Genomic DNA, 25,136 nt, shown 5'->3' with positions numbered 1-25,136 from the left:
TAAAAAAACCAAAATAAAAACAAACAAACAAACAATCCCCCACAACGACAACAAAAAAAATCAACACCACCGAAAAACCCAACAACAACGAACTACTAATCTAAACCTAACAACACCCATTTAATCAGCACAGTGGCCTAAGAGTGGGCAGTAACACTTCTGCTTCTGTCCAGCCCGCTTTCAAACTCTTCCTCCACTTGCTGTTCATGTTTGTTACTTCTGCTTTTTGGTTGTCGGTGATTTTGTGTTTGGTGAGTTGTTGGGGTATTTTGGGGGGTGTTTCTTTGGGGAAGGAGGTTTGTTTGGTACTTTGTAACACTGTAGGGCAATTCAAAAGAAAGGTCAAGTCTTTCTGCTGTTTACTTCTTTATTGTTAATAACCCAAGTTCTCATTCTGCATCTAGGGTATAAGTGGTTAGCAAGTATCAGTGTACTAGAATTAAAGTGCAAAAGAGACAACAAGAACTGACCTTTTGGCTCTGAAATAGTCTAATACTTTTTATTTAGCCAAAGCACATTTAAAAGGTCCCCAGAACAGCAAGAGAGGGAGAATTTAATCAGTTGCTATGACAATACATTCAAAATGCACATCTACTTTCTAATTTCAACTTGTCTCTCGTTACACTTCTGGCCATTTGTTCTGCTTGTATTAAATCAATTCTCTAAAATACCTTGAATTAAGACTATTACCAGCCAGAATCCTACATCCTCTAACGAAAATTCTCCCTCTTTTTCATAGGCAAGACAGTCTCAACTACTGACTTCCAAATGGAAGACCTTTCCCAACACAGCCTTGCATTTGATCATTAATACAGTAAATATGCAGACAGCTCTCCAAAGGATTTTAAGCATTAAGGCCAGGCGCTGTGCCAATATATATCAATATTTATACTTTCCCTGCACTTCAGTACAAGCTGCCTTTTACTCCGTAATCCTCCTCATATGACCTGCTCTCCATCCAGTGCTCCAACAGTCCTGACAGGCAGATAAACATGACCTGATCAGCAAATAAGGAACAGGAAGTATGTTAGTTCTGTATATGGGACCACTACAATCCCTTTTGAAATTCTGTATATTGTTCCACACAGGACACTTACAATAGTTTTGGTTTGGCTCTGTTATCATTATCTACATGAATGGAATCATTTCGTTCCTGTAATATCCACACAGCCAAGAAGGCTTGCTTTTTCTTTAGTAAAAGCTGATGACAAACACAATCAGCTAAAACCTTTAGCACAGACTATGGATCATTAACAGCCTCCAGTGTATACTGTTGTCAGAGAAACAATTAATTTGTCCTCTCAAAACCTGGTTGAGTGGAATAACAATCTTCTTCTTGCACAAGCAAATATAAAGGGTTTTTTTGTTCATTTATTTGCTTTTGAGATTCTTTCCCTTCTTCCTACGTAGTACATTGCCCAACTGTACTTGACACTTTCAGAACAAGGAAAATTACCTCAGGTGGGAAATGCTGCAGCAAAGAACACTGCCTCTTACCAGCCTATCTGAGCTTTCATCTTGTGATTAATCACAGTTCAATATTAAATTATTCAGGCTGCCATTCAGTGTGACAAGCTGCAGTGTAACAAGCTGCAGTGTGACCTCAACACAGGTCATCAACAGATTACAGTTCAAAAGGGCAGTGCCAAGCCCCTTTACAGAAGGACAGAATGGTGGGGGTTGGACAATACCTCTGGAGATCATCTAGTCCAGTCTCTCCTGCTCAAAAAGCGGGATTAGGCAGAAGAGGTTGCTCACAACTTTGCCTGAGCAAAAGTGTTTTAAGCATCTCCAGGCATGGAGACTCCACAATTTCTCTGGACCAGTCCAGAGGAGAACTTCTTAAGTTATTGTTTTCAGTGGGAAGGTAGGGACAGAAACAAGCGATCCCAAAACTTCAAACTCATCCCCACAGCGGTCCAGAGCAGCTTGAGACCAGGCTCCTGCCTTCCCAGGGCCAGGCTCTTCTCTCTGCGAGGCACCCACCAGCCGGGCACTGCCCTGCCCGGCGGCCCCGAGCGCTTCAGGCGCCGGCCGGCCAACGCCTCGCCCTGCGCGGGCGCCGCTTCCAAAATCACTACCCAAGAGACACAGCAATCAAAGCAGAGGGACTGCACTCCCAGCTTTTCTTACCTGCAGGCACACACAGCACAGCACGTTGGACATAAAAGCCACAGGGTTAGTCCTGCCAGAGGCGGCCGGCACACCCACGGCGACCGAAGGGAAAGAGGGAGCCTGGGAACACGGAGTAAAAGACACCTTAATTAGGACTACACTGAGCACTAGCCAGGTCATTCCCACAGACAGCTTCACCGTCCAGTCACACAAAAAGCACTGACCTACCAGGGCCTCAGTTAGGATGGCTCCTGACGCTGACACCTCCGTTTGCCCCGGGGGATCAAGAAGAACATCCCTGGGAAGAAGTCACCCCCAACAGCAAAAAGGCAAAATTAGTGAAGCACGGGGTCCTCTTCTGACTAGATTGCCACCAGCATTCCATAGCAAATGCCACGACTATTCTGTTACAGACGAGAAAACCCTGTTCTCCCAAACAAACAGCAAGGAGATTTATGGGCACGCCTGGAAATTTCCTGTGAGGAACTTTTTGTAACTAAGTAGCAGGTGCTGTCTTGAGTTGAAGGCATCAATTTGACAGACACTTAGTACAGCAGACTCTTCAGCAGAGCAATTAATTGCTGCCTATTTGAACAGCAGGGGAGAGAAAATGACAGTCGAAGGAAGACGAGAAAAGCAGAACTGGAATCAGCAGCCTTTTCTTCCATCTCTCCCGAGAAAGCCTAGTTTGTCTGTTCTAATAATTCTATGCCCTTTTCTACAGGAAACTTAGACCAAGGCTGAAAAACAACTAGAAAACACGGAGAGAAGCTTTTTAGAATTCCACGTGATTTTCCCAAACCGATCCCAGAAAAGCAGAACTCGGTAGAATGTACTCACCTCGAGCCTTTGGTCTTTTTTTCCATAAGCTTCGTCACCTGATTGAAAAAGCAGAGTAGACTCGGTATTTAGGCTCACAACAGGAAAACTTCCCTTTGTTTCCTAAAAGAAACTACATTAATCTGCACAGCTGCAGGCGCGTCTCCAGCTGTTAAAGCCTTTCAGCTTTCCAGAGGGTGAGAATGCCCTGCTAGGGAAGGCTGAAAAATGCTCGGAGCCTGCACAGGTCAAAGAGCCCCTTGATTTTGTCCGTGTTCCAGTCCCTGGCTAAAGAAAGGGCAGAAGAAGCGCAGCTGTTGCTTGCCTTTTCCCTCAGAGGTTTTGCCAGGCGCCGGGCCAGCCCGGGCACTGCGGGGGAAGGCCGGCAGTGCCCAAAGCCCGCCGCTTTCCCGGGGGCGTCGCTTGCGAGAGCGCCCCCGAGCGCCGGGCCCCGCCTCACAGTCGCCGCCTGGCGGACACGGCCGGGAGCGGCACTGCAGCCGCGCGCGGCGCTGCAGCCGCGCGCCCCCCCCACCCCTTGGCGAGACCCGCGGCGCCTTTCGCGAGTACGGGCCTTTGTTCCCTAAAACCTGCCCTTGCCTAGGAAAAGCTGAGCAGTTCACAGAGTTGCTGTTTCCAGCCCAGCTTCCCAAAGGATTTCTCTCTCCCGGCAGCACACACAGGGGCCCCGAGGCAGCGCAGACCCTCCCCGCGGGGGAGGGGGGGGCGCAATGCCAGGGCACATCCGAACCCGGCCCTGCGGCGGCACGCAGGTGCAAGTTTCTCCGCAGAGGCGAGAAACTTGCCTGTCGCTTCCCCTGCCTGCAGTCGCCGATGGCCGCGGGAGAGGCAGAAGAGCGGCCGCGCCCCCCGCCGCGTCCCCCACCGCGCCCAGGTTACCCCGGGGACGATCTCCGTCGGATCTGCCGCCGTGGGTCGCTTCCAGGGGGGGAAGGCGGCGGCGCAACCCCGACAGCATCTCCAGGCCACGGCGGGACCGAGCGGGGCGGGGGCGGGAGCGGGAGCGGGAGCGGGAGCGGGAGCGGGGCGGGGGGCGGTGCCGAGACGGGGGGCTGCGCGCGCCGGTGCCTGCCGCCGCCCACGAACCTGCCGCCTGCGCCCGGCGCCGCGGAGCGCCCCGCCCTGTCCCCACAGCGGGAAGCGGCGCGGGGAGACGGCGCTGCGGGCGCGGGGCGGGGGTCCGGTGGCGGCGGAGGTCAGGCAACAGGATAAACGCCTCTCTGAAGCGAGGGGAGGGGGGGGGGGGGGGGGGGGGGGGGGGGGGGGGCGCTCTCGCCGCCATCTTTAGTGTGGTCGTTCCGGTCCTGGCGGCGCCATCTTTACTGTGGGCTGGCGGACTTCCGGGCCGGGGCCGCCATCTTTAGTGTGGTCGTTCCGGTCCTGGCGGCGCCATCTTTACTGTGGGCTGGCGGACTTCCGGGCCGGGCCGCCATCTTTAGTGTGGTCGTTCCGGTCCTGGCGGCGCCATCTTTACTGTGGGCTTGGCGGACTTCCGCGCCGGGGCCTTGGAGGACTTCGGTCGCTCTCTACTTCCGGTGACCGAGTTTACCCAAATTAGCGTCCCTCCTCGCTAATTTCTGCGCTTTCACCCCAAAAAATCTTCATGTTATTCCCCCCACACGCACCCCGGGAGAGACGGGAGACCGCCAGTCCCGCCCTGCCGCCGGAACCGGCCCTTAGCTCGAGCAGGGAGCGCTGCACCGGCACCAGAGCCACCGCGCATGCGTCGCCGTTCCCTCTCCTGGCTGCCCTCAGTTACCACGTGATCGCCGGCGTCTTGCCAACGACTGCGCACGCGCCGGCGTCGCCACCTTGGCTCCCCCCTTCCACCCCGCCGCCCGACCGCCCGGCTTCGCTTTCTTACTGCGGCTCCCCCTCCGCTTTTTCGGCTCCCTGGGGTTCCCTCACCCACATTTTGGGGTCCCCTTCTCACATTCGAGGGGTGATGACCCCGCAATTTACGGTTCGGGGGGGGGGGGAGGAGAGGAAACGGGGTGCCCAAGAAGGGGTTGTTTTTTTTTTTTTTTTCTCTTTTATTTCATTTTCATTTTATTTCCTTTTTAGTTTTTTTGCCTTTTTTTTTTTTTTTTAATTTTCTTTTCTATTTTATATTTCCTTTTTATTTCGGTTATTTTTTATTCCCTTTATTTTTCATTTGCTCTCCGGTGCTCCCAGTAACACCCAGTGCTCCCCAACAACCCTCAGTAACACCCAGTGCTCCCCAGTGCACCCCAGTAACACCCAGTGCTCCTCAACAACCCCCAGTAACACCCAGTGCTCCCCAGGAAACACCCAGTGCTCCCCAACAACCCCCAGTAACACCCAGTGCTCCCCAAAAATTGACCCCAAACCAACCCAAATCACCCCAAAAGCTGACCCAAAACTGACCCCAAAACCTGACCCAAATCTTCCCAAAAGCTGACCCAAAACTGACCCAATCACCCCAAAAGCTGACCCAAAAGTGACCCAAATCACCCCAAACAATGACCCCAAACTGACCCCAAAAACTGACTCAAATCATCCCAAAAACTGACCCAAAACTCTGCATTTATTTGGCATCATTTCCTCTCAAAAACAACACCTCCGATTTAGTTGATTGCTAAAGCCATCATTTTAAAATCATCTCAGGAATCAAAAGGGACTGAAAACACACACAAATCATTCCTGCACCCACCAAATCATTAGAATTGGAACCCGATTCCCTCATCTCTCTCCTTGTTCTTCTTGCCTGGAAAACCTGATGATCCCCACTGGCTATTTTTAGGCTGCTTTTCTTCCACAGCTCCTTTCTCCCGGCTGAAACCTCCTGGCACATTCAGGGCTTATCTGGAGGGAAGCCCCTCTGAAGTATTTCCTCTCGTGGCAATTCTGTGGGATGAAGAAGTAAAAAAAGCACGTCAAGAGCTCCTTCTACCCCCTTCCTTCGCAAACACCCTCCCAGTTTGTCCTTGGCAGCTCCATCCCCCGGCACCCGCACCCGACGCTTCGGCTCCGCTGGGAAAGGGACAGCAAGTGCACAAGCAAGTTCAGTGCTGGGCAGGGGCTCCCTGGGGAACGGCACTTCAGTGCTTTAGTCCGTGGCCTTTCCTGCTGCCCTCCCTCCTGGAGGCAGAGGATGACCCGGCCCCTTGTTTCTCCCACGCTCGCAGACCCAGGTCCTGCTCCTTTGGCCCCACTTTTCTTAGCAGACCCGGCATCATTTCCCAGGGTCCCCAGGAAACTTCTGCACTTGACCCATTGCTAAGTGCAGAGCACAGGGCAAGGGAAGGACATATTTCTCGGCACCCACCCCCTGGAATTTTCCTTCTCTGCAGCACGCTCCCGTTCCCGCTGTCTCTGGAGGTGCCCGCACGAGTCCTCCTTCTCCAGCACCTCAGAGAATGTCCTTTTCACCCAGGTCCTGCTTACCGTCGTCCAACAAAACACGCTGACAACATTTTTCAGGATGCCAGTGGAGAGATATTAGAGCACACTGCACAGGGAAACTGAGCCTGCCCCATCCCTGCAAGTGTTCCAGGCCCAGGCTGGACGGGACTGGGAGCATCCAACCGGGGACAGTGGAAGGTGTCCCTGCCCACGGAAGACAGGCTGGCTTTTGAAGGTCCCCTTCAAACCAAATCGCTCTGGGATTCCCCTCCAAAATCACTACCAAAGGGACACAGCAATCAAAGCAGAGGGACTGCACTCCCAGCTTTTCTTACCTGCAGGCACACACACAGCACAGCAGCTTGCTAAAGGTAAGGTTTCTATCTGCACAGAAACCCAGCAATGAACACCTGCTCTAAGGGGACAGAAAGCTGCTTGTGGATCCCAGACACAGGACAGACTCCATCAGCACCTACTCGCCTCATCTAAGGAACAGTGCAGCCAACAGCAGAGCTTTCTCATATTCTGATCTGACTGTTTCGCCTTTTCTAAAGTATTTCATTATTTCTAGTAGGTCCACTGCTTTAGCTACACAGCGGGGTTTCTTCCAAACCTGTGACTGACACAGGAAGAGCTAAGTGTGACCAACCCCACAGGAACTAAAGCCCCGCTCCTCTAACATGGAGCTGCTTTCACATTTCTGCTGTGAGGACAAAGAAGCACTGTACTACTTCACAAGGCAAACTCTTCAGAAAACTTCTGCAGTAAACTTTATCTTCCTGGGGAGGTACCTGCCAGTGTGCTGCCCTGCACACACACGCTGCCCATGTCCTTCCACAAGTGTTCCAGCTGCTCTCTCTTTTGTTTATTTTGAGCTTTCTCCCGTAGACAAAGATTTACCTGTGGATTCTGAGAACATTTAAAACATCAGGAGAAGAGAAACCTCACCCAAACCCAGCAGCCTGTCCCCCAGTCAGAGAGCAGAAGTCACTACGCAGGTCTTACATTTCAACTCAGGTTACACAGAACTTCGGACTAAGCGTGGAAAGCAACCTCCAGTCAGGTGGGATTCTAGGACGTTTTCAGCAGCGCCGGGAAGCCAAACTCTGTGTAGCTGTGCCTGCAGAGAACTGTCCTTTGGACAGCCAGAACTCAAGGTGAGCAGAGCTACTGATTTTGGCACTGCGATTCAGTCTTTCTTACTAAGTCAAACTAGTACTCTTCACTGGTGCAGGAAGATACAGGGATAGTCTCAACAAATCCCTTTGGAAATTTATTTTTAAGAACTCTCTGTCCATCTGAATGGAAGACACAATCTTATTTCCCAATCATTTTCACACAATTAGCTCAAATATTAGCACTAAACCAGTGAGCAACATCTGTTTTACAAAATCTTTAGTTTTGTAAAGATATGCTCCACCACATCTAGGAAAAAAAAGGCAAATGGTGGACTCCTTCAGGACAGGAGTTTTCCCACAGTGAGTACGACTAGTAAATGAAATGTTAGACCCTCTCAACATAAAGGCAATTGTGTGCCTAAAAGCGACCCAAGATACACTGTTCAGGTGTAAAACAGCTAAAAACACTTACCAGTGTTTTTCTCAGGCGCTCGTATTCTGGCCGATACTCTCTGAAAAGGTGAATAAAGGGAGTGCATTCAGTCTGAAAAACACATGATTTGTATTGCATAAGGATCATCCTGGAGGCTTCTTTTTACTCACAAAAAAAAGTTTTCTCTAGGCTTTCATGTTTGAGAGACATTTCAGAAAGACAGTACTTTTTTCCCCAGATTTGGATTCTGAAACCAATGGATGCAAAATCAATGAACATACTTCATTAAAACAGCAACAATTCAAAACTTGGTATGGAACTACAAGAAAAAAATTACTTCACAGACTTGCTGGCACAGATAGCTTTTACTTTTTCACGGAACAGCACAAAAAATCATCCCTGAATAGTTCCTTTTTACTGCTGCTTTTTATGCTGATACTGGACACCCTAAGCTACCTTGGCTATGGCAACTGTACACTCCTTCAAATCAAAGGAGCAGACTCATGAATCAGGACCTTCAGGAAGTGGTCACTGGGTCGCGGACCAGAAGTTATCCCCTTACCTCTCCTACTCATCTACAACTTTAGAAAGCTGGGTAAAAATCTCCCCCAGTCCTGTGCCAAACACTGCAGAAACACCAACCACCTGGAAAAGAGAACACACCAGAACTAGAGAGTAACTGAGCCAGATTTTTAATACAGAAAAAAAACCAAAATAAAAACAAACAAACAAACAATCCCCCACAACGACAACAAAAAAAATCAACACCACCGAAAAACCCAACAACAACGAACTACTAATCTAAACCTAACAACACCCATTTAATCAGCACAGTGGCCTAAGAGTGGGCAGTAACACTTCTGCTTCTGTCCAGCCCGCTTTCAAACTCTTCCTCCACTTGCTGTTCATGTTTGTTACTTCTGCTTTTTGGTTGTCGGTGATTTTGTGTTTGGTGAGTTGTTGGGGTATTTTGGGGGGTGTTTCTTTGGGGAAGGAGGTTTGTTTGGTACTTTGTAACACTGTAGGGCAATTCAAAAGAAAGCTCAAGTCTTTCTGCTGTTTACTTCTTTATTGTTAATAACCCAAGTTCTCATTCTGCATCTAGGGTTATAAGTGGTTAGCAAGTATCAGTGTACTAGAATTAAAGTGCAAAAGAGACAACAAGAACTGACCTTTTGGCTCTGAAATAGTCTAATACTTTTTATTTAGCCAAAGCACATTTAAAAGGTCCCCAGAACAGCAAGAGAGGGAGAATTTAATCAGTTGCTATGACAATACATTCAAAATGCACATCTACTTTCTAATTTCAACTTGTCTCTCGTTACACTTCTGGCCATTTGTTCTGCTTGTATTAAATCAATTCTCTAAAAATACCTTGAATTAAGACTATTACCAGCCAGAATCCTACATCCTCTAACGAAAATTCTCCCTCTTTTTCATAGGCAAGACAGTCTCAACTACTGACTTCCAAATGGAAGACCTTTCCCAACACAGCCTTGCATTTGATCATTAATACAGTAAATATGCAGACAGCTCTCCAAAGGATTTTAAGCATTAAGGCCAGGCGCTGTGCCAATATATATCAATATTTATACTTTCCCTGCACTTCAGTACAAGCTGCCTTTTACTCCGTAATCCTCCTCATATGACCTGCTCTCCATCCAGTGCTCCAACAGTCCTGACAGGCAGATAAACATGACCTGATCAGCAAATAAGGAACAGGAAGTATGTTAGTTCTGTATATGGGACCACTACAATCCCTTTTGAAATTCTGTATATTGTTCCACACAGGACACTTACAATAGTTTTGGTTTGGCTCTGTTATCATTATCTACATGAATGGAATCATTTCGTTCCTGTAATATCCACACAGCCAAGAAGGCTTGCTTTTTCTTTAGTAAAAGCTGATGACAAACACAATCAGCTAAAACCTTTAGCACAGACTATGGGATCATTAACAGCCTCCAGTGTATACTGTTGTCAGAGAAACAATTAATTTGTCCTCTCAAAACCTGGTTGAGTGGAATAACAATCTTCTTCTTGCACAAGCAAATATAAAGGGTTTTTTTGTTCATTTATTTGCTTTTGAGATTCTTTCCCTTCTTCCTATGTAGTACATTGCCCAACTGTACTTGACACTTTCAGAACAAGGAAAATTACCTCAGGTGGGAAATGCTGCAGCAAAGAACACTGCCTCTTACCAGCCTATCTGAGCTTTCATCTTGTGATTAATCACAGTTCAATATTAAATTATTCAGGCTGCCATTCAGTGTGACAAGCTGCAGTGTAACAAGCTGCAGTGTGACCTCAACACAGGTCATCAACAGATTACAGTTCAAAAGGGCAGTGCCAAGCCCCTTTACAGAAGGACAGAATGGTGGGGGTTGGACAATACCTCTGGAGATCATCTAGTCCAGTCTCTCCTGCTCAAAAAGCGGGATTAGGCAGAAGAGGTTGCTCACAACTTTGCCTGAGCAAAAGTGTTTTAAGCATCTCCAGGCATGGAGACTCCACAATTTCTCTGGACCAGTCCAGAGGAGAACTTCTTAAGTTATTGTTTTCAGTGGGAAGGTAGGGACAGAAACAAGTGATCCCAAAACTTCAAACCCATCCCCACAGCGGTCCAGAGCAGCTTGAGACCAGGCTCCTGCCTTCCCAGGGCCAGGCTCTTCTCTCTGCGAGGCACCCACCAGCCGGGCGCTGCCCTGCCCGGCGGCCCCGAGCGCCTCAGGTGCCGGCCCGGCCAACGCCTCGCCCTGCGCGGGCGCCGCTTCCAAAATCACTACCCAAGAGACACAGCAATCAAAGCAGAGGGACTGCACTCCCAGCTTTTCTTACCTGCAGGCACACACAGCACAGCACGTTGGACATAAAAGCCACAGGGTTAGTCCTGCCAGAGGCGGCCGGCACACCCACGGCGACCGAAGGGAAAGAGGGAGCCTGGGAACACGGAGTAAAAGACACCTTAATTAGGACTACACTGAGCACTAGCCAGGTCATTCCCACAGACAGCTTCACCGTCCAGTCACACAAAAAGCACTGACCTACCAGGGCCCCAGTTAGGATGGCTCCTGACGCTGACACCTCCGTTTGCCCCGGGGGATCAAGAAGAACATCCCTGGGAAGAAGTCACCCCCAACAGCAAAAAGGCAAAATTAGTGAAGCACGGGGTCCTCTTCTGACTAGATTGCCACCAGCATTCCATAGCAAATGCCACGACTATTCTGTTACAGACGAGAAAACCCTGTTCTCCCAAACAAACAGCAAGGAGATTTATGGGCACGCCTGGAAATTTCCTGTGAGGAACTTTTTGTAACTAAGTAGCAGGTGCTGTCTTGAGTTGAAGGCATCAATTTGACAGACACTTAGTACAGCAGACTCTTCAGCAGAGCAATTAATTGCTGCCTATTTGAACAGCAGGGGAGAGAAAATGACAGTCGAAGGGAAGACGAGAAAAGCAGAACTGGAATCAGCAGCCTTTTCTTCCATCTCTCCCGAGAAAGCCTAGTTTGTCTGTTCTAATAATTCTATGCCCTTTTCTACAGGAAACTTAGACCAAGGCTGAAAAAACAACTAGAAAACACGGAGAGAAGCTTTTTAGAATTCCACGTGATTTTCCCAAACCGATCCCAGAAAAGCAGAACTCGGTAGAATGTACTCACCTCGAGGCCTTTGGTCTTTTTTTCCATAAGCTTCGTCACCTGATTGAAAAAGCAGAGTAGACTCGGTATTTAGGCTCACAACAGGAAAACTTCCCCTTTGTTTCCTAAAAGAAACTACATTAATCTGCACAGCTGCAGGCGCGTCTCCAGCTGTTAAAGCCTTTCAGCTTTCCAGAGGGTGAGAATGCCCTGCTAGGGAAGGCTGAAAAATGCTCGGAGCCTGCACAGGTCAAAGAGCCCCTTGATTTTGTCCGTGTTCCAGTCCCTGGCTAAAGAAAGGGCAGAAGAAGCGCAGCTGTTGCTTGCCTTTTCCCTCAGAGGTTTTGCCAGGCGCCGGGCCAGCCCGGGCACTGCGGGGGAAGGCCGGCAGCGCCCAAAGCCCGCCGCTTTCCCGGGGGCGTCGCTTGCGAGAGCGCCCCCGAGCGCCGGGCCCCGCCTCACAGTCGCCGCCTGGCGGACACGGCCGGGAGCGGCGCTGCAGCCGCGCGCGGCGCTGCAGCCGCGCGCCCCCCCCACCCCTTGGCGAGACCCGCGGCGCCTTTCGCGAGTACGGGCCTTTGTTCCCTAAAACCTGCCCTTGCCTAGGAAAAGCTGAGCAGTTCACAGAGTTGCTGTTTCCAGCCCAGCTTCCCAAAGGATTTCTCTCTCCCGGCAGCACACACAGGGGCCCCGAGGCAGCGCAGACCCTCCCCGCGGGGGAGGGGGGGGCGCAATGCCAGGGCACATCCGAACCCGGCCCTGCGGCGGCACGCAGGTGCAAGTTTCTCCGCAGAGGCGAGAAACTTGCCTGTCGCTTCCCCTGCCTGCAGTCGCCGATGGCCGCGGGAGAGGCAGAAGAGCGGCCGCGCCCCCCCGCCGCGTCCCCCACCGCGCCCAGGTTACCCCGGGGACGATCTCCGTCGCATCTGCCGCCGTGGGTCGCTTCCAGGGGGGGAAGGCGGCGGCGCAACCCCGACAGCATCTCCAGGCCACGGCGGGACCGAGCGGGGCGGGGGCGGGAGCGGGAGCGGGAGCGGGAGCGGGAGCGGGGCGGGGGGCGGTGCCGAGACGGGGGCTGCGCGCGCCGGTGCCTGCCGCCGCCCACGAACCTGCCGCCTGCGCCCGGCGCCGCGGAGCGCCCCGCCCTGTCCCCACAGCGGGAAGCGGCGCGGGGAGACGGCGCTGCGGGCGCGGGGCGGGGGTCCGGGTGGCGGCGGAGGTCAGGCAACAGGATAAACGCCTCTCTGAAGCGAGGGGAGGGGGGGGGGGGGGGGGGGGGGGGGGGGGGGGGGGGGGCGCTCTCGCCGCCATCTTTAGTGTGGTCGTTCCGGTCCTGGCGGCGCCATCTTTACTGTGGGCTGGCGGACTTCCGGGCCGGGGCCGCCATCTTTAGTGTGGTCGTTCCGGTCCTGGCGGCGCCATCTTTACTGTGCGCTGGCGGACTTCCGGGCCGGGGCCGCCATCTTTAGTGTGGTCGTTCCGGTCCTGGCGGCGCCATCTTTACTGTGGGCTTGGCGGACTTCCGCGCCGGGGCCTTGGAGGACTTCCGGTCGCTCTCTACTTCCGGTGACCGAGTTTACCCAAATTAGCGTCCCTCCTCGCTAATTTCTGCGCTTTCACCCCAAAAAATCTTCATGTTATTCCCCCCACACGCACCCCGGGAGAGACGGGAGACCGCCAGTCCCGCCCTGCCGCCGGAACCGGCCCTTAACTCGAGCAGGGAGCGCTGCACCGGCACCAGAGCCACCGCGCATGCGTCGCCGTTCCCTCTCCTGGCTGCCCTCAGTTACCACGTGATCGCCGGCGTCTTGCCAACGACTGCGCACGCGCCGGCGTCGCCACCTTGGCTCCCCCCTTCCACCCCGCCGCCCGACCGCCCGGCTTCGCTTTCTTACTGCGGCTCCCCCTCCGCTTTTTCGGCTCCCTGGGGTTCCCTCACCCACATTTTGGGGTCCCCTTCTCACATTCGAGGGGTGATGACCCCGCAATTTACGGTTCGGGGGGGGGGGGAGGAGAGGAAACGGGGTGCCCAAGAAGGGGTTGTTTTTTTTTTTTTTTTCTCTTTTATTTCATTTTCATTTTATTTCCTTTTTAGTTTTTTTGCCTTTTTTTTTTTAATTTTCTTTTCTATTTTATATTTCCTTTTTTATTTCGGTTATTTTTTATTCCCTTTATTTTTCATTTGCTCTCCCGGTGCTCCCCAGTAACACCCAGTGCTCCCCAACAACCCTCAGTAACACCCAGTGCTCCCCAGTGCACCCCAGTAACACCCAGTGCTCCTCAACAACCCCCAGTAACACCCAGTGCTCCCCAGGAAACACCCAGTGCTCCCCAACAACCCCCAGTAACACCCAGTGCTCCCCAAAAATTGACCCCAAACCAACCCAAATCACCCCAAAAGCTGACCCAAAACTGACCCCAAAACCTGACCCAAATCTTCCCAAAAGCTGACCCAAAACTGACCCCAATCACCCCAAAAGCTGACCCAAAAGTGACCCAAATCACCCCAAACAATGACCCCAAACTGACCCCAAAAACTGACTCAAATCATCCCAAAAACTGACCCAAAACTCTGCATTTATTTGGCATCATTTCCTCTCAAAAACAACACCTCCGATTTAGTTGATTGCTAAAGCCATCATTTTAAAATCATCTCAGGAATCAAAAGGGACTGGAAAACACACACAAATCATTCCTGCACCCACCAAATCATTAGGAATTGGAACCCGATTCCCTCATCTCTCTCCTTGTTCTTCTTGCCTGGAAAACCTGATGATCCCCACTGGCTATTTTTAGGCTGCTTTTCTTCCACAGCTCCTTTCTCCCGGCTGAAACCTCCTGGCACATTCAGGGCTTATCTGGAGGGAAGCCCCTCTGAAGTATTTCCTCTCGTGGCAATTCTGTGGGATGAAGAAGTAAAAAAAGCACGTCAAGAGCTCCTTCTACCCCCTTCCTTCGCAAACACCCTCCCAGTTTGTCCTTGGCAGCTCCATCCCCCCGGCACCCGCACCCGACGCTTCGGCTCCGCTGGGAAAGGGACAGCAAGTGCACAAGCAAGTTCAGTGCTGGGCAGGGGCTCCCTGGGGAACGGCACTTCAGTGCTTTAGTCCGTGGCCTTTCCTGCTGCCCTCCCTCCTGGAGGCAGAGGATGACCCGGCCCTTGTTTCTCCCACGCTCACAGACCCAGGTCCTGCTCCTTTGGCCCCACTTTTCTTAGCAGACCCGGCATCATTTCCCAGGGTCCCCAGGAAACTTCTGCACTTGACCCATTGCTAAGTGCAGAGCACAGGGCAAGGGAAGGACATATTTCTCGGCACCCACCCCCTGGAATTTTCCTTCTCTGCAGCACGCTCCCGTTCCCGCTGTCTCTGGAGGTGCCCGCACGAGTCCTCCTTCTCCCAGCACCTCAGAGAATGTCCTTTTCACCCAGGTCCTGCTTACCGTCGTCCAACAAAACACGCTGACAACATTTTTCAGGATGCCAGTGGAGAGATATTAGAGCACACTGCACAGGGAAGCTGAGCCTGCCCCATCCCTGCAAGTGTTCCAGGCCAGGCTGGACGGGACTGGGAGCATCCAACCGGGGACAGTGGAAGGTGTCCCTGCCCACGGAAGACAGGCTGGCTTTTGAAGGTCCCCTTCAAACCAAATCGCTCTGGGATTCCCCTCCAAAATCACTACCAAAGGGACACAGCAATCAAAGCAGAGGGACTGCACTCCCAGCTTTTCTTACCTGCAGGCACACACACAGCACAGCAGCTTGCTAAAGGTAAGGTTTCTATCTGCACAGAAACCCAGCAATGAACACCTGCTCTAAGGGGACAGAAAGCTGCTTGTGGATCCCAGACACAGGACAGACTCCATCAGCACCTACTCGCCTCATCTAAGGAACAGTGCAGCCAACAGCAGAGCTTTCTCATATTCTGATCTGACTGTTTCGCCTTTTCTAAAGTATTTCATTATTTCTAGTAGGTCCACTGCTTTAGCTACACAGCGGGGTTTCTTCCAAACCTGTGACTGACACAGGAAGAGCTAAGTGTGACCAACCCCACAGGAACTAAAGCCCCGCTCCTCTAACATGGAGCTGCTTTCACATTTCTGCTGTGAGGACAAAGAAGCACTGTACTACTTCACAAGGCAAACTCTTCAGAAAACTTCTGCAGTAAACTTTATCTTCCTGGGGAGGTACCTGCCAGTGTGCTGCCCTGCACACACACGCTGCCCATGTCCTTCCACAAGTGTTCCAGCTGCTCTCTCTTTTGTTTATTTTGAGCTTTCTCCCGTAGACAAAGATTTACCTGTGGATTCTGAGAACATTTAAAACATCAGGAGAAGAGAAACCTCACCCAAACCCAGCAGCCTGTCCCCCAGTCAGAGAGCAGAAGTCACTACGCAGGTCTTACATTTCAACTCAGGTTACACAGAACTTCTGACTAAGCATGGAAAGCAACCTCCAGTCAGGTGGGATTCTAGGACGTTTTCAGCAGCGCCGGGAAGCCAAACTCTGTGTAGCTGTGCCTGCAGAGAACTGTCCTTTGGACAGCCAGAACTCAAGGTGAGCAGAGCTACTGATTTTGGCACTGCGATTCAGTCTTTCTTACTAAGTCAAACTAGTACTCTTCACTGGTGCAGGAAGATACAGGGATAGTCTCAACAAATCCCTTTGGAAATTTATTTTTAAGAACTCTCTGTCCATCTGAATGGAAGACACAATCTTATTTCCCAATCATTTTCACACAATTAGCTCAAATATTAGCACTAAACCAGTGAGCAACATCTGTTTTACAAAATCTTTAGTTTTGTAAAGATATGCTCCACCACATCTAGGAAAAAAAAGGCAAATGGTGGACTCCTTCAGGACAGGAGTTTTCCCACAGTGAGTACGACTAGTAAATGAAATGTTAGACCCTCTCAACATAAAGGCAATTGTGTGCCTAAAAGCGACCCAAGATACACTGTTCAGGTGTAAAACAGCTAAAAACACTTACCAGTGTTTTTCTCAGGCGCTCGTATTCTGGCCGATACTCTCTGAAAAGGTGAATAAAGGGAGTGCATTCAGTCTGAAAAACACATGATTTGTATTGCATAAGGATCATCCTGGAGGCTTCTTTTTACTCACAAAAAAAAGTTTTCTCTAGGCTTTCATGTTTGAGAGACATTTCAGAAAGACAGTACTTTTTTCCCCAGATTTGGATTCTGAAACCAATGGATGCAAAATCAATGAACATACTTCATTAAAACAGCAACAATTCAAAACTTGGTATGGAACTACAAGAAAAAAATTACTTCACAGACTTGCTGGCACAGATAGCTTTTACTTTTTCACGGAACAGCACAAAAAATCATCCCTGAATAGTTCCTTTTTACTGCTGCTTTTTATGCTGATACTGGACACCCTAAGCTACCTTGGCTATGGCAACTGTACACTCCTTCAAATCAAAGGAGCAGACTCATGAATCAGGACCTTCAGGAAGTGGTCACTGGGTCGCGGACCAGAAGTTATCCCCTTACCTCTCCTACTCATCTACAACTTTAGAAAGCTGGGTAAAAATCTCCCCCAGTCCTGTGCCAAACACTGCAGAAACACCAACCACCTGGAAAAGAGAACACACCAGAACTAGAGAGTAACTGAGCCAGATTTTTAATACAGAAAAAAAACCAAAATAAAAACAAACAAACAAACAATCCCCCACAACGACAACAAAAAAAATCAACACCACCGAAAAACCCAACAACAACGAACTACTAATCTAAACCTAACAACACCCATTTAATCAGCACAGTGGCCTAAGAGTGGGCAGTAACACTTCTGCTTCTGTCCAGCCCGCTTTCAAACTCTTCCTCCACTTGCTGTTCATGTTTGTTACTTCTGCTTTTTGGTTGTCGGTGATTTTGTGTTTGGTGAGTTGTTGGGGTATTTTGGGGGGTGTTTCTTTGGGGAAGGAGGTTTGTTTGGTACTTTGTAACACTGTAGGGCAATTCAAAAGAAAGGTCAAGTCTTTCTGCTGTTTACTTCTTTATTGTTAATAACCCAAGTTCTCATTCTGCATCTAGGGTTATAAGTGGTTAGCAAGTATCAGTGTACTAGAATTAAAGTGCAAAAGAGACAACAAGAACTGACCTTTTGGCTCTGAAATAGTCTAATACTTTTTATTTAGCCAAAGCACATTTAAAAGGTCCCCAGAACAGCAAGAGAGGGAGAATTTAATCAGTTGCTATGACAATACATTCAAAATGCACATCTACTTTCTAATTTCAACTTGTCTCTCGTTACACTTCTGGCCATTTGTTCTGCTTGTATTAAATCAATTCTCTAAAAATACCTTGAATTAAGACTATTACCAGCCAGAATCCTACATCCTCTAACGAAAATTCTCCCTCTTTTTCATAGGCAAGACAGTCTCAACTACTGACTTCCAAATGGAAGACCTTTCCCAACACAGCCTTGCATTTGATCATTAATACAGTAAATATGCAGACAGCTCTCCAAAGGATTTTAAGCATTAAGGCCAGGCGCTGTGCCAATATATATCAATATTTATACTTTCCCTGCACTTCAGTACAAGCTGCCTTTTACTCCGTAATCCTCCTCATATGACCTGCTCTCCATCCAGTGCTCCAACAGTCCTGACAGGCAGATAAACATGACCTGATCAGCAAATAAGGAACAGGAAGTATGTTAGTTCTGTATATGGGACCACTACAATCCCTTTTGAAATTCTGTATATTGTTCCACACAGGACACTTACAATAGTTTTGGTTTGGCTCTGTTATCATTATCTACATGAATGGAATCATTTCGTTCCTGTAATATCCACACAGCCAAGAAGGCTTGCTTTTTCTTTAGTAAAAGCTGATGACAAACACAATCAGCTAAAACCTTTAGCACAGACTATGGGATCATTAACAGCCTCCAGTGTATACTGTTGTCAGAGAAACAATTAATTTGTCCTCTCAAAACCTGGTTGAGTGGAATAACAATCTTCTTCTTGCACAAGCAAATATAAAGGGTTTTTTTGTTCATTTATTTGCTTTTGAGATTCTTTCCCTTCTTCCTACGTAGTACATTGCCCAACTGTACTTGACACTTTCAGAACAAGGAAAATTACCTCAGGTGGGAAATGCTGCAGCAAAGAACACTGCCTCTTACCAGCCTATCTGAGCTTTCATCTTGTGATTAATCACAGTTCAATATTAAATTATTCAGGCTGCCATTCAGTGTGACAAGCTGCAGTGTAACAAGCTGCAGTGTGACCTCAACACAGGTCATCAACAGATTACAGTTCAAAAGGGCAGTGCCAAGCCCCTTTACAGAAGGACAGAATGGTGGGGGTTGGACAATACCTCTGGAGATCATCTAGTCCAGTCTCTCCTGCTCAAAAAGCGGGATTAGGCAGAAGAGGTTGCTCACAACTTTGCCTGAGCAAAAGTGTTTTAAGCATCTCCAGGCATGGAGACTCCACAATTTCTCTGGACCAGTCCAGAGGAGAACTTCTTAAGTTATTGTTTTCAGTGGGAAGGTAGGAACAGAAACAAGTGATCCCAAAACTTCAAACTCATCCCCACAGCGGTCCAGAGCAGCTTGAGACCAGGCTCCTGCCTTCCCAGGGCCAGGCTCTTCTCTCTGCGAGGCACCCACCAGCCGGGCACTGCCCTGCCCGGCGGCCCCGAGCGCTTCAGGCGCCGGCCCGGCCAACGCCTCGCCCTGCGCGGGCGCCGCTTCCAAAATCACTACCCAAGAGACACAGCAATCAAAGCAGAGGGACTGCACTCCCAGCTTTTCTTACCTGCAGGCACACACAGCACAGCACGTTGGACATAAAAGCCACAGGGTTAGTCCTGCCAGAGGCGGCCGGCACACCCACGGCGACCGAAGGGAAAGAGGGAGCCTGGGAACACGGAGTAAAAGACACCTTAATTAGGACTACACTGAGCACTAGCCAGGTCATTCCCACAGACAGCTTCACCGTCCAGTCACACAAAAAGCACTGACCTACCAGGGCCTCAGTTAGGATGGCTCCTGACGCTGACACCTCCGTTTGCCCCGGGGGATCAAGAAGAACATCCCTGGGAAGAAGTCACCCCCAACAGCAAAAAGGCAAAATTAGTGAAGCACGGGGTCCTCTTCTGACTAGATTGCCACCAGCATTCCATAGCAAATGCCACGACTATTCTGTTACAGACGAGAAAACCCTGTTCTCCCAAACAAACAGCAAGGAGATTTATGGGCACGCCTGGAAATTTCCTGTGAGGAACTTTTTGTAACTAAGTAGCAGGTGCTGTCTTGAGTTGAAGGCATCAATTTGACAGACACTTAGTACAGCAGACTCTTCAGCAGAGCAATTAATTGCTGCCTATTTGAACAGCAGGGGAGAGAAAATGACAGTCGAAGGGAAGACGAGAAAAGCAGAACTGGAATCAGCAGCCTTTTCTTCCATCTCTCCCGAGAAAGCCTAGTTTGTCTGTTCTAATAATTCTATGCCCTTTTCTACAGGAAACTTAGACCAAGGCTGAAAAAACAACTAGAAAACACGGAGAGAAGCTTTTTAGAATTCCACGTGATTTTCCCAAACCGATCCCAGAAAAGCAGAACTCGGTAGAATGTACTCACCTCGAGGCCTTTGGTCTTTTTTTCCATAAGCTTCGTCACCTGATTGAAAAAGCAGAGTAGACTCGGTATTTAGGCTCACAACAGGAAAACTTCCCCTTTGTTTCCTAAAAGAAACTACATTAATCTGCACAGCTGCAGGCGCGTCTCCAGCTGTTAAAGCCTTTCAGCTTTCCAGAGGGTGAGAATGCCCTGCTAGGGAAGGCTGAAAAATGCTCGGAGCCTGCACAGGTCAAAGAGCCCCTTGATTTTGTCCGTGTTCCAGTCCCTGGCTAAAGAAAGGGCAGAAGAAGCGCAGCTGTTGCTTGCCTTTTCCCTCAGAGGTTTTGCCAGGCGCCGGGCCAGCCCGGGCACTGCGGGGGAAGGCCGGCAGCGCCCAAAGCCCGCCGCTTTCCCGGGGGCGTCGCTTGCGAGAGCGCCCCCGAGCGCCGGGCCCCGCCTCACAGTCGCCGCCTGGCGGACACGGCCGGGAGCGGCGCTGCAGCCGCGCGCGGCGCTGCAGCCGCGCGCCCCCCCCACCCCTTGGCGAGACCCGCGGCGCCTTTCGCGAGTACGGGCCTTTGTTCCCTAAAACCTGCCCTTCCCTAGGAAAAGCTGAGCAGTTCACAGAGTTGCTGTTTCCAGCCCAGCTTCCCAAAGGATTTCTCTCTCCCGGCAGCACACACAGGGGCCCCGAGGCAGCGCAGACCCTCCCCGCGGGGGAGGGGGGGGCGCAATGCCAGGGCACATCCGAACCCGGCCCTGCGGCGGCACGCAGGTGCAAGTTTCTCCGCAGAGGCGAGAAACTTGCCTGTCGCTTCCCCTGCCTGCAGTCGCCGATGGCCGCGGGAGAGGCAGAAGAGCGGCCGCGCCCCCCCGCCGCGTCCCCCACCGCGCCCAGGTTACCCCGGGGACGATCTCCGTCGGATCTGCCGCCGTGGGTCGCTTCCAGGGGGGGAAGGCGGCGGCGCAACCCCGACAGCATCTCCAGGCCACGGCGGGACCGAGCGGGGCGGGGGCGGGAGCGGGAGCGGGAGCGGGAGCGGGGCGGGGGGCGGTGCCGAGACGGGGGCTGCGCGCGCCGGTGCCTGCCGCCGCCCACGAACCTGCCGCCTGCGCCCGGCGCCGCGGAGCGCCCCGCCCTGTCCCCACAGCGGGAAGCGGCGCGGGGAGACGGCGCTGCGGGCGCGGGGCGGGGGTCCGGGTGGCGGCGGAGGTCAGGCAACAGGATAAACGCCTCTCTGAAGCGAAGGGGGGAGGGGGGGGGGAGGGGCGCTCTCGCCGCCATCTTTAGTGTGGTCGTTCCGGTCCTGGCGGCGCCATCTTTACTGTGGGCTGGCGGACTTCCGGGCCGGGGCCGCCATCTTTAGTGTGGTCGTTCCGGTCCTGGCGGCGCCATCTTTACTGTGGGCTGGCGGACTTCCGGGCCGGGGCCGCCATCTTTAGTGTGGTCGTTCCGGTCCTGGCGGCGCCATCTTTACTGTGGGCTTGGCGGACTTCCGCGCCGGGGCCTTGGAGGACTTCCGGTCGCTCTCTACTTCCGGTGACCGAGTTTACCCAAATTAGCGTCCCTCCTCGCTAATTTCTGCGCTTTCACCCCAAAAAATCTTCATGTTATTCCCCCCACACGCACCCCGGGAGAGACGGGAGACCGCCAGTCCCGCCCTGCCGCCGGAACCGGCCCTTAGCTCGAGCAGGGAGCGCTGCACCGGCACCAGAGCCACCGCGCATGCGTCGCCGTTCCCTCTCCTGGCTGCCCTCAGTTACCACGTGATCGCCGGCGTCTTGCCAACGACTGCGCACGCGCCGGCGTCGCCACCTTGGCTCCCCCCTTCCACCCCGCCGCCCGACCGCCCGGCTTCGCTTTCTTACTGCGGCTCCCCCTCCGCTTTTTCGGCTCCCTGGGGTTCCCTCACCCACATTTTGGGGTCCCCTTCTCACATTCGAGGGGTGATGACCCCGCAATTTACGGTTCGGGGGGGGGGGGGAGGAGAGGAAACGGGGTGCCCAAGAAGGGGTTGTTTTTTTTTTTTTTTTCTCTTTTATTTCATTTTCATTTTATTTCCTTTTTAGTTTTTTTGCCTTTTTTTTTTTTTAATTTTCTTTTCTATTTTATATTTCCTTTTTTATTTCGGTTATTTTTTATTCCCTTTATTTTTCATTTGCTCTCCCGGTGCTCCCCAGTAACACCCAGTGCTCCCCAACAACCCTCAGTAACACCCAGTGCTCCCCAGTGCACCCCAGTAACACCCAGTGCTCCTCAACAACCCCCAGTAACACCCAGTGCTCCCCAGGAAACACCCAGTGCTCCCCAACAACCCCCAGTAACACCCAGTGCTCCCCAAAAATTGACCCCAAACCGACCCAAATCACCCCAAAAGCTGACCCAAAACTGACCCCAAAACCTGACCCAAATCTTCCCAAAAGCTGACCCAAAACTGACCCCAATCACCCCAAAAGCTGACCCAAAAGTGACCCAAATCACCCCAAACAATGACCCCAAACTGACCCCAAAAACTGACTCAAATCATCCCAAAAACTGACCCAAAACTCTGCATTTATTTGGCATCATTTCCTCTCAAAAACAACACCTCCGATTTAGTTGATTGCTAAAGCCATCATTTTAAAATCATCTCAGGAATCAAAAGGGACTGGAAAACACACACAAATCATTCCTGCACCCACCAAATCATTAGGAATTGGAACCCGATTCCCTCATCTCTCTCCTTGTTCTTCTTGCCTGGAAAACCTGATGATGCCCGCTGGCTATTTTTAGGCTGCTTTTCTTCCACAGCTCCTTTCTCCCGGCTGAAACCTCCTGGCACATTCAGGGCTTATCTGGAGGGAAGCCCCTCTGAAGTATTTCCTCTCGTGGCAATTCTGTGGGATGAAGAAGTAAAAAAAGCACGTCAAGAGCTCCTTCTACCCCCTTCCTTCGCAAACACCCTCCCAGTTTGTCCTTGGCAGCTCCATCCCCCCGGCACCCGCACCCGACGCTTCGGCTCCGCTGGGAAAGGGACAGCAAGTGCACAAGCAAGTTCAGTGCTGGGCAGGGGCTCCCTGGGGAACGGCACTTCAGTGCTTTAGTCCGTGGCCTTTCCTGCTGCCCTCCCTCCTGGAGGCAGAGGATGACCCGGCCCTTGTTTCTCCCACGCTCGCAGACCCAGGTCCTGCTCCTTTGGCCCCACTTTTCTTAGCAGACCCGGCATCATTTCCCAGGGTCCCCAGGAAACTTCTGCACTTGACCCATTGCTAAGTGCAGAGCACAGGGCAAGGGAAGGACAAATTTCTCAGCACCCACCCCCTGGAACTTTCCTTCTCTGCAGCACGCTCCCGTTCCCGCTGTCTCTGGAGGTGCCCGCACGAGTCCTCCTTGTCCCAGCCCTGCCAAACTGACACACGCACAGGAGAAATAACAGGTCTTGCTTGCACAATTCCCGACCCGAACCCTTGCCTGTCCTGCCCAGAGCTGAGGGAAATCTGAAGGAATATTAATAAACCACCTTTGTTAAGAGCAGTCATCAGCCCAGTCCTTCAGGCTTTGCAGGAATTTGTGGGGAACAGACCCAAATTCCAGTCCTACCTCTAAATTTCTAACAGCTTTCCTTAGAGAGATTCTGGACAGTAACACATACAACGGAAAGAAAAGACTGCACAAGGAGTAACAGAAGGTTTGCCACGAAGAACAGAGGTTCCTGTTCTCCCTCATCAGGCTGGGACTGTAGGACCCAGTCTTTGCCACTAAGAGACCAGAGCGTTGACATTAAGACTTAAACCTCTCCCTCACGGGTGTTTCTCAGAGTAGCACTGAGCTACTCCCATGTGCCTGCAGTGCTTTGGGGAGGGACAAGACAACCTCCCACTTCTGCTTGGAAGAGAATGAAAAGTCATTTCCCTTCTCTGTCTCTGACCCAGCACCAAAGCAGACCTGTAGGACAACACCGGACTACGCACGGAAGGTCTGATTCAACTGGGAAAGAAAAAAACCCTAAACAAACAAACAAAACCACCCTGAATTTCAAGGTAAAAATATGCTGCTTCCTGAACAGGAGCACACAAACCGCATTGAAGCCAAAGAGAAAATGACAAACCAGAAAAAAAAAAAAAAGAGCCAAAAGAAATGCTCTGCCTGCCTTGGTACGCTCTCTGCTTGATCATTCCAAAGGAGATTCTTCACAGATCAGAAGCAATTACCAACCATTTTTCCTCTGTAACAGTTAATGAAGAAATTGGGTTTCTGTTGAGGGGCTGGACATGTCCAGTGAGGGTTCAGGGTCTGGTGGGTTGTTTATGGCAGATCCTGACCGGCCCAGGCCAAACCCAACCACCCCCATTGCTGCTCCATCCCACATGGAGAATATTGATACTGTATAGAAATACTCCCCTTCCCTGCTACTTCATCCTTCTTTACACATCCGTGGAGCAGGTTTTCTCCACCCTTTGTTCCCAGCAACAGCTCTCCAGCCCGAATCCCAGCTCCCACAGACACAAACTAAACACACCTAAGGCAATGGTTCCATCAGCACCTGGAATTCCAAGCTCCTAGTTCCCTGGAATGCTCATCCCAACACTCACAGCAATCTCACCTCAGCCCACAGGCTCTCTGTCCTCAGAGGCAAACGCAGCCTGCTCTGGCACTGCGTTTCCTCTCACTCCTGGTCTCCTGCAAACCCCCAGGGAAATCCAATCCCTCAGACCCTGCACCCCTGGACACGAGGGGAACTAGAGTTTGACCCAGATCCCAGCGCCCTGGACAAGTGTGTTCCCAGGAGTACAGGCCTGTGGCTCCATCCAGCCCATCCATCCCTCCTTTTCCCCCAGGGAGTCCCAAACCCTCCCCCAGCTCCCCTGCATCTGTCCCCCGGCCCAGCCCAGCTCCAGGTTCTCCCCCAGCGCTGTGTCAGCCCCAGCCCTGGCAGAGCTGCAAAGCTCGGCCCCCCGGGCTCCTGAACCCCCAAGCCAAGGCTCGGGCTCACCAATGGGGACCCACCTGCCCCACTCAGCACAGCCCAACCCCACAGCTCAGGGACCCCACG

The 25,136-nt window shown here is 51.4% G+C and overlaps 1 protein-coding gene and 2 long non-coding RNA genes across 4 annotated transcripts; all 3 read right to left on the bottom strand.

Annotated features, from left to right (window-relative positions):
- Positions 1 to 5,485: 5,485 nt before the first annotated feature.
- On the bottom strand, positions 5,486 to 8,018 carry LOC135424265 (uncharacterized). Its single transcript, XR_010435135.1, has 3 exons — positions 7,912 to 8,018; positions 7,113 to 7,230; positions 5,486 to 5,823 (listed from the first exon to the last, which is right to left on the bottom strand). It is a non-coding gene; the product is annotated as an uncharacterized LOC135424265 (long non-coding RNA).
- A 414-nt stretch (positions 8,019 to 8,432) lies between these two features.
- LOC135424266 (uncharacterized) lies at positions 8,433 to 11,919 on the bottom strand. Of its 2 annotated transcripts, none has more exons than XR_010435136.1 (4): positions 11,535 to 11,918; positions 10,917 to 10,990; positions 10,711 to 10,812; positions 8,433 to 8,517 (listed from the first exon to the last, which is right to left on the bottom strand). It is a non-coding gene; the product is annotated as an uncharacterized LOC135424266 (long non-coding RNA). The 2 variants fall into 2 exon arrangements; XR_010435137.1 differs by lacking the exon at positions 8,433 to 8,517 and adding an exon at positions 9,041 to 9,572 and having other exon boundaries at positions 11,535 to 11,919.
- Positions 11,920 to 14,073: 2,154 nt separating this feature from the next.
- LOC135424361 (uncharacterized) lies at positions 14,074 to 21,388 on the bottom strand. The gene is made up of 7 exons (XM_064675550.1): positions 21,253 to 21,388; positions 20,912 to 21,045; positions 20,125 to 20,163; positions 19,301 to 19,402; positions 16,502 to 16,573; positions 15,703 to 15,820; positions 14,074 to 14,413 (listed from the first exon to the last, which is right to left on the bottom strand). The coding sequence occupies exons 1-7, from the start codon at positions 21,386 to 21,388 to the stop codon at positions 14,361 to 14,363; spliced, it is 654 nt and encodes a 217-aa protein (XP_064531620.1). The 3' UTR covers positions 14,074 to 14,360.
- Positions 21,389 to 25,136: the final 3,748 nt, after the last annotated feature.

This window comes from Pseudopipra pipra, chromosome 18 (genome assembly GCF_036250125.1).
Source record: "Pseudopipra pipra isolate bDixPip1 chromosome 18, bDixPip1.hap1, whole genome shotgun sequence".
Lineage (NCBI taxonomy): Eukaryota > Metazoa > Chordata > Aves > Passeriformes > Pipridae > Pseudopipra > Pseudopipra pipra.
The sequence above is the reverse complement of the archived record's forward strand: the minus strand, read 5'-3'. Positions and strand labels throughout refer to the sequence as shown.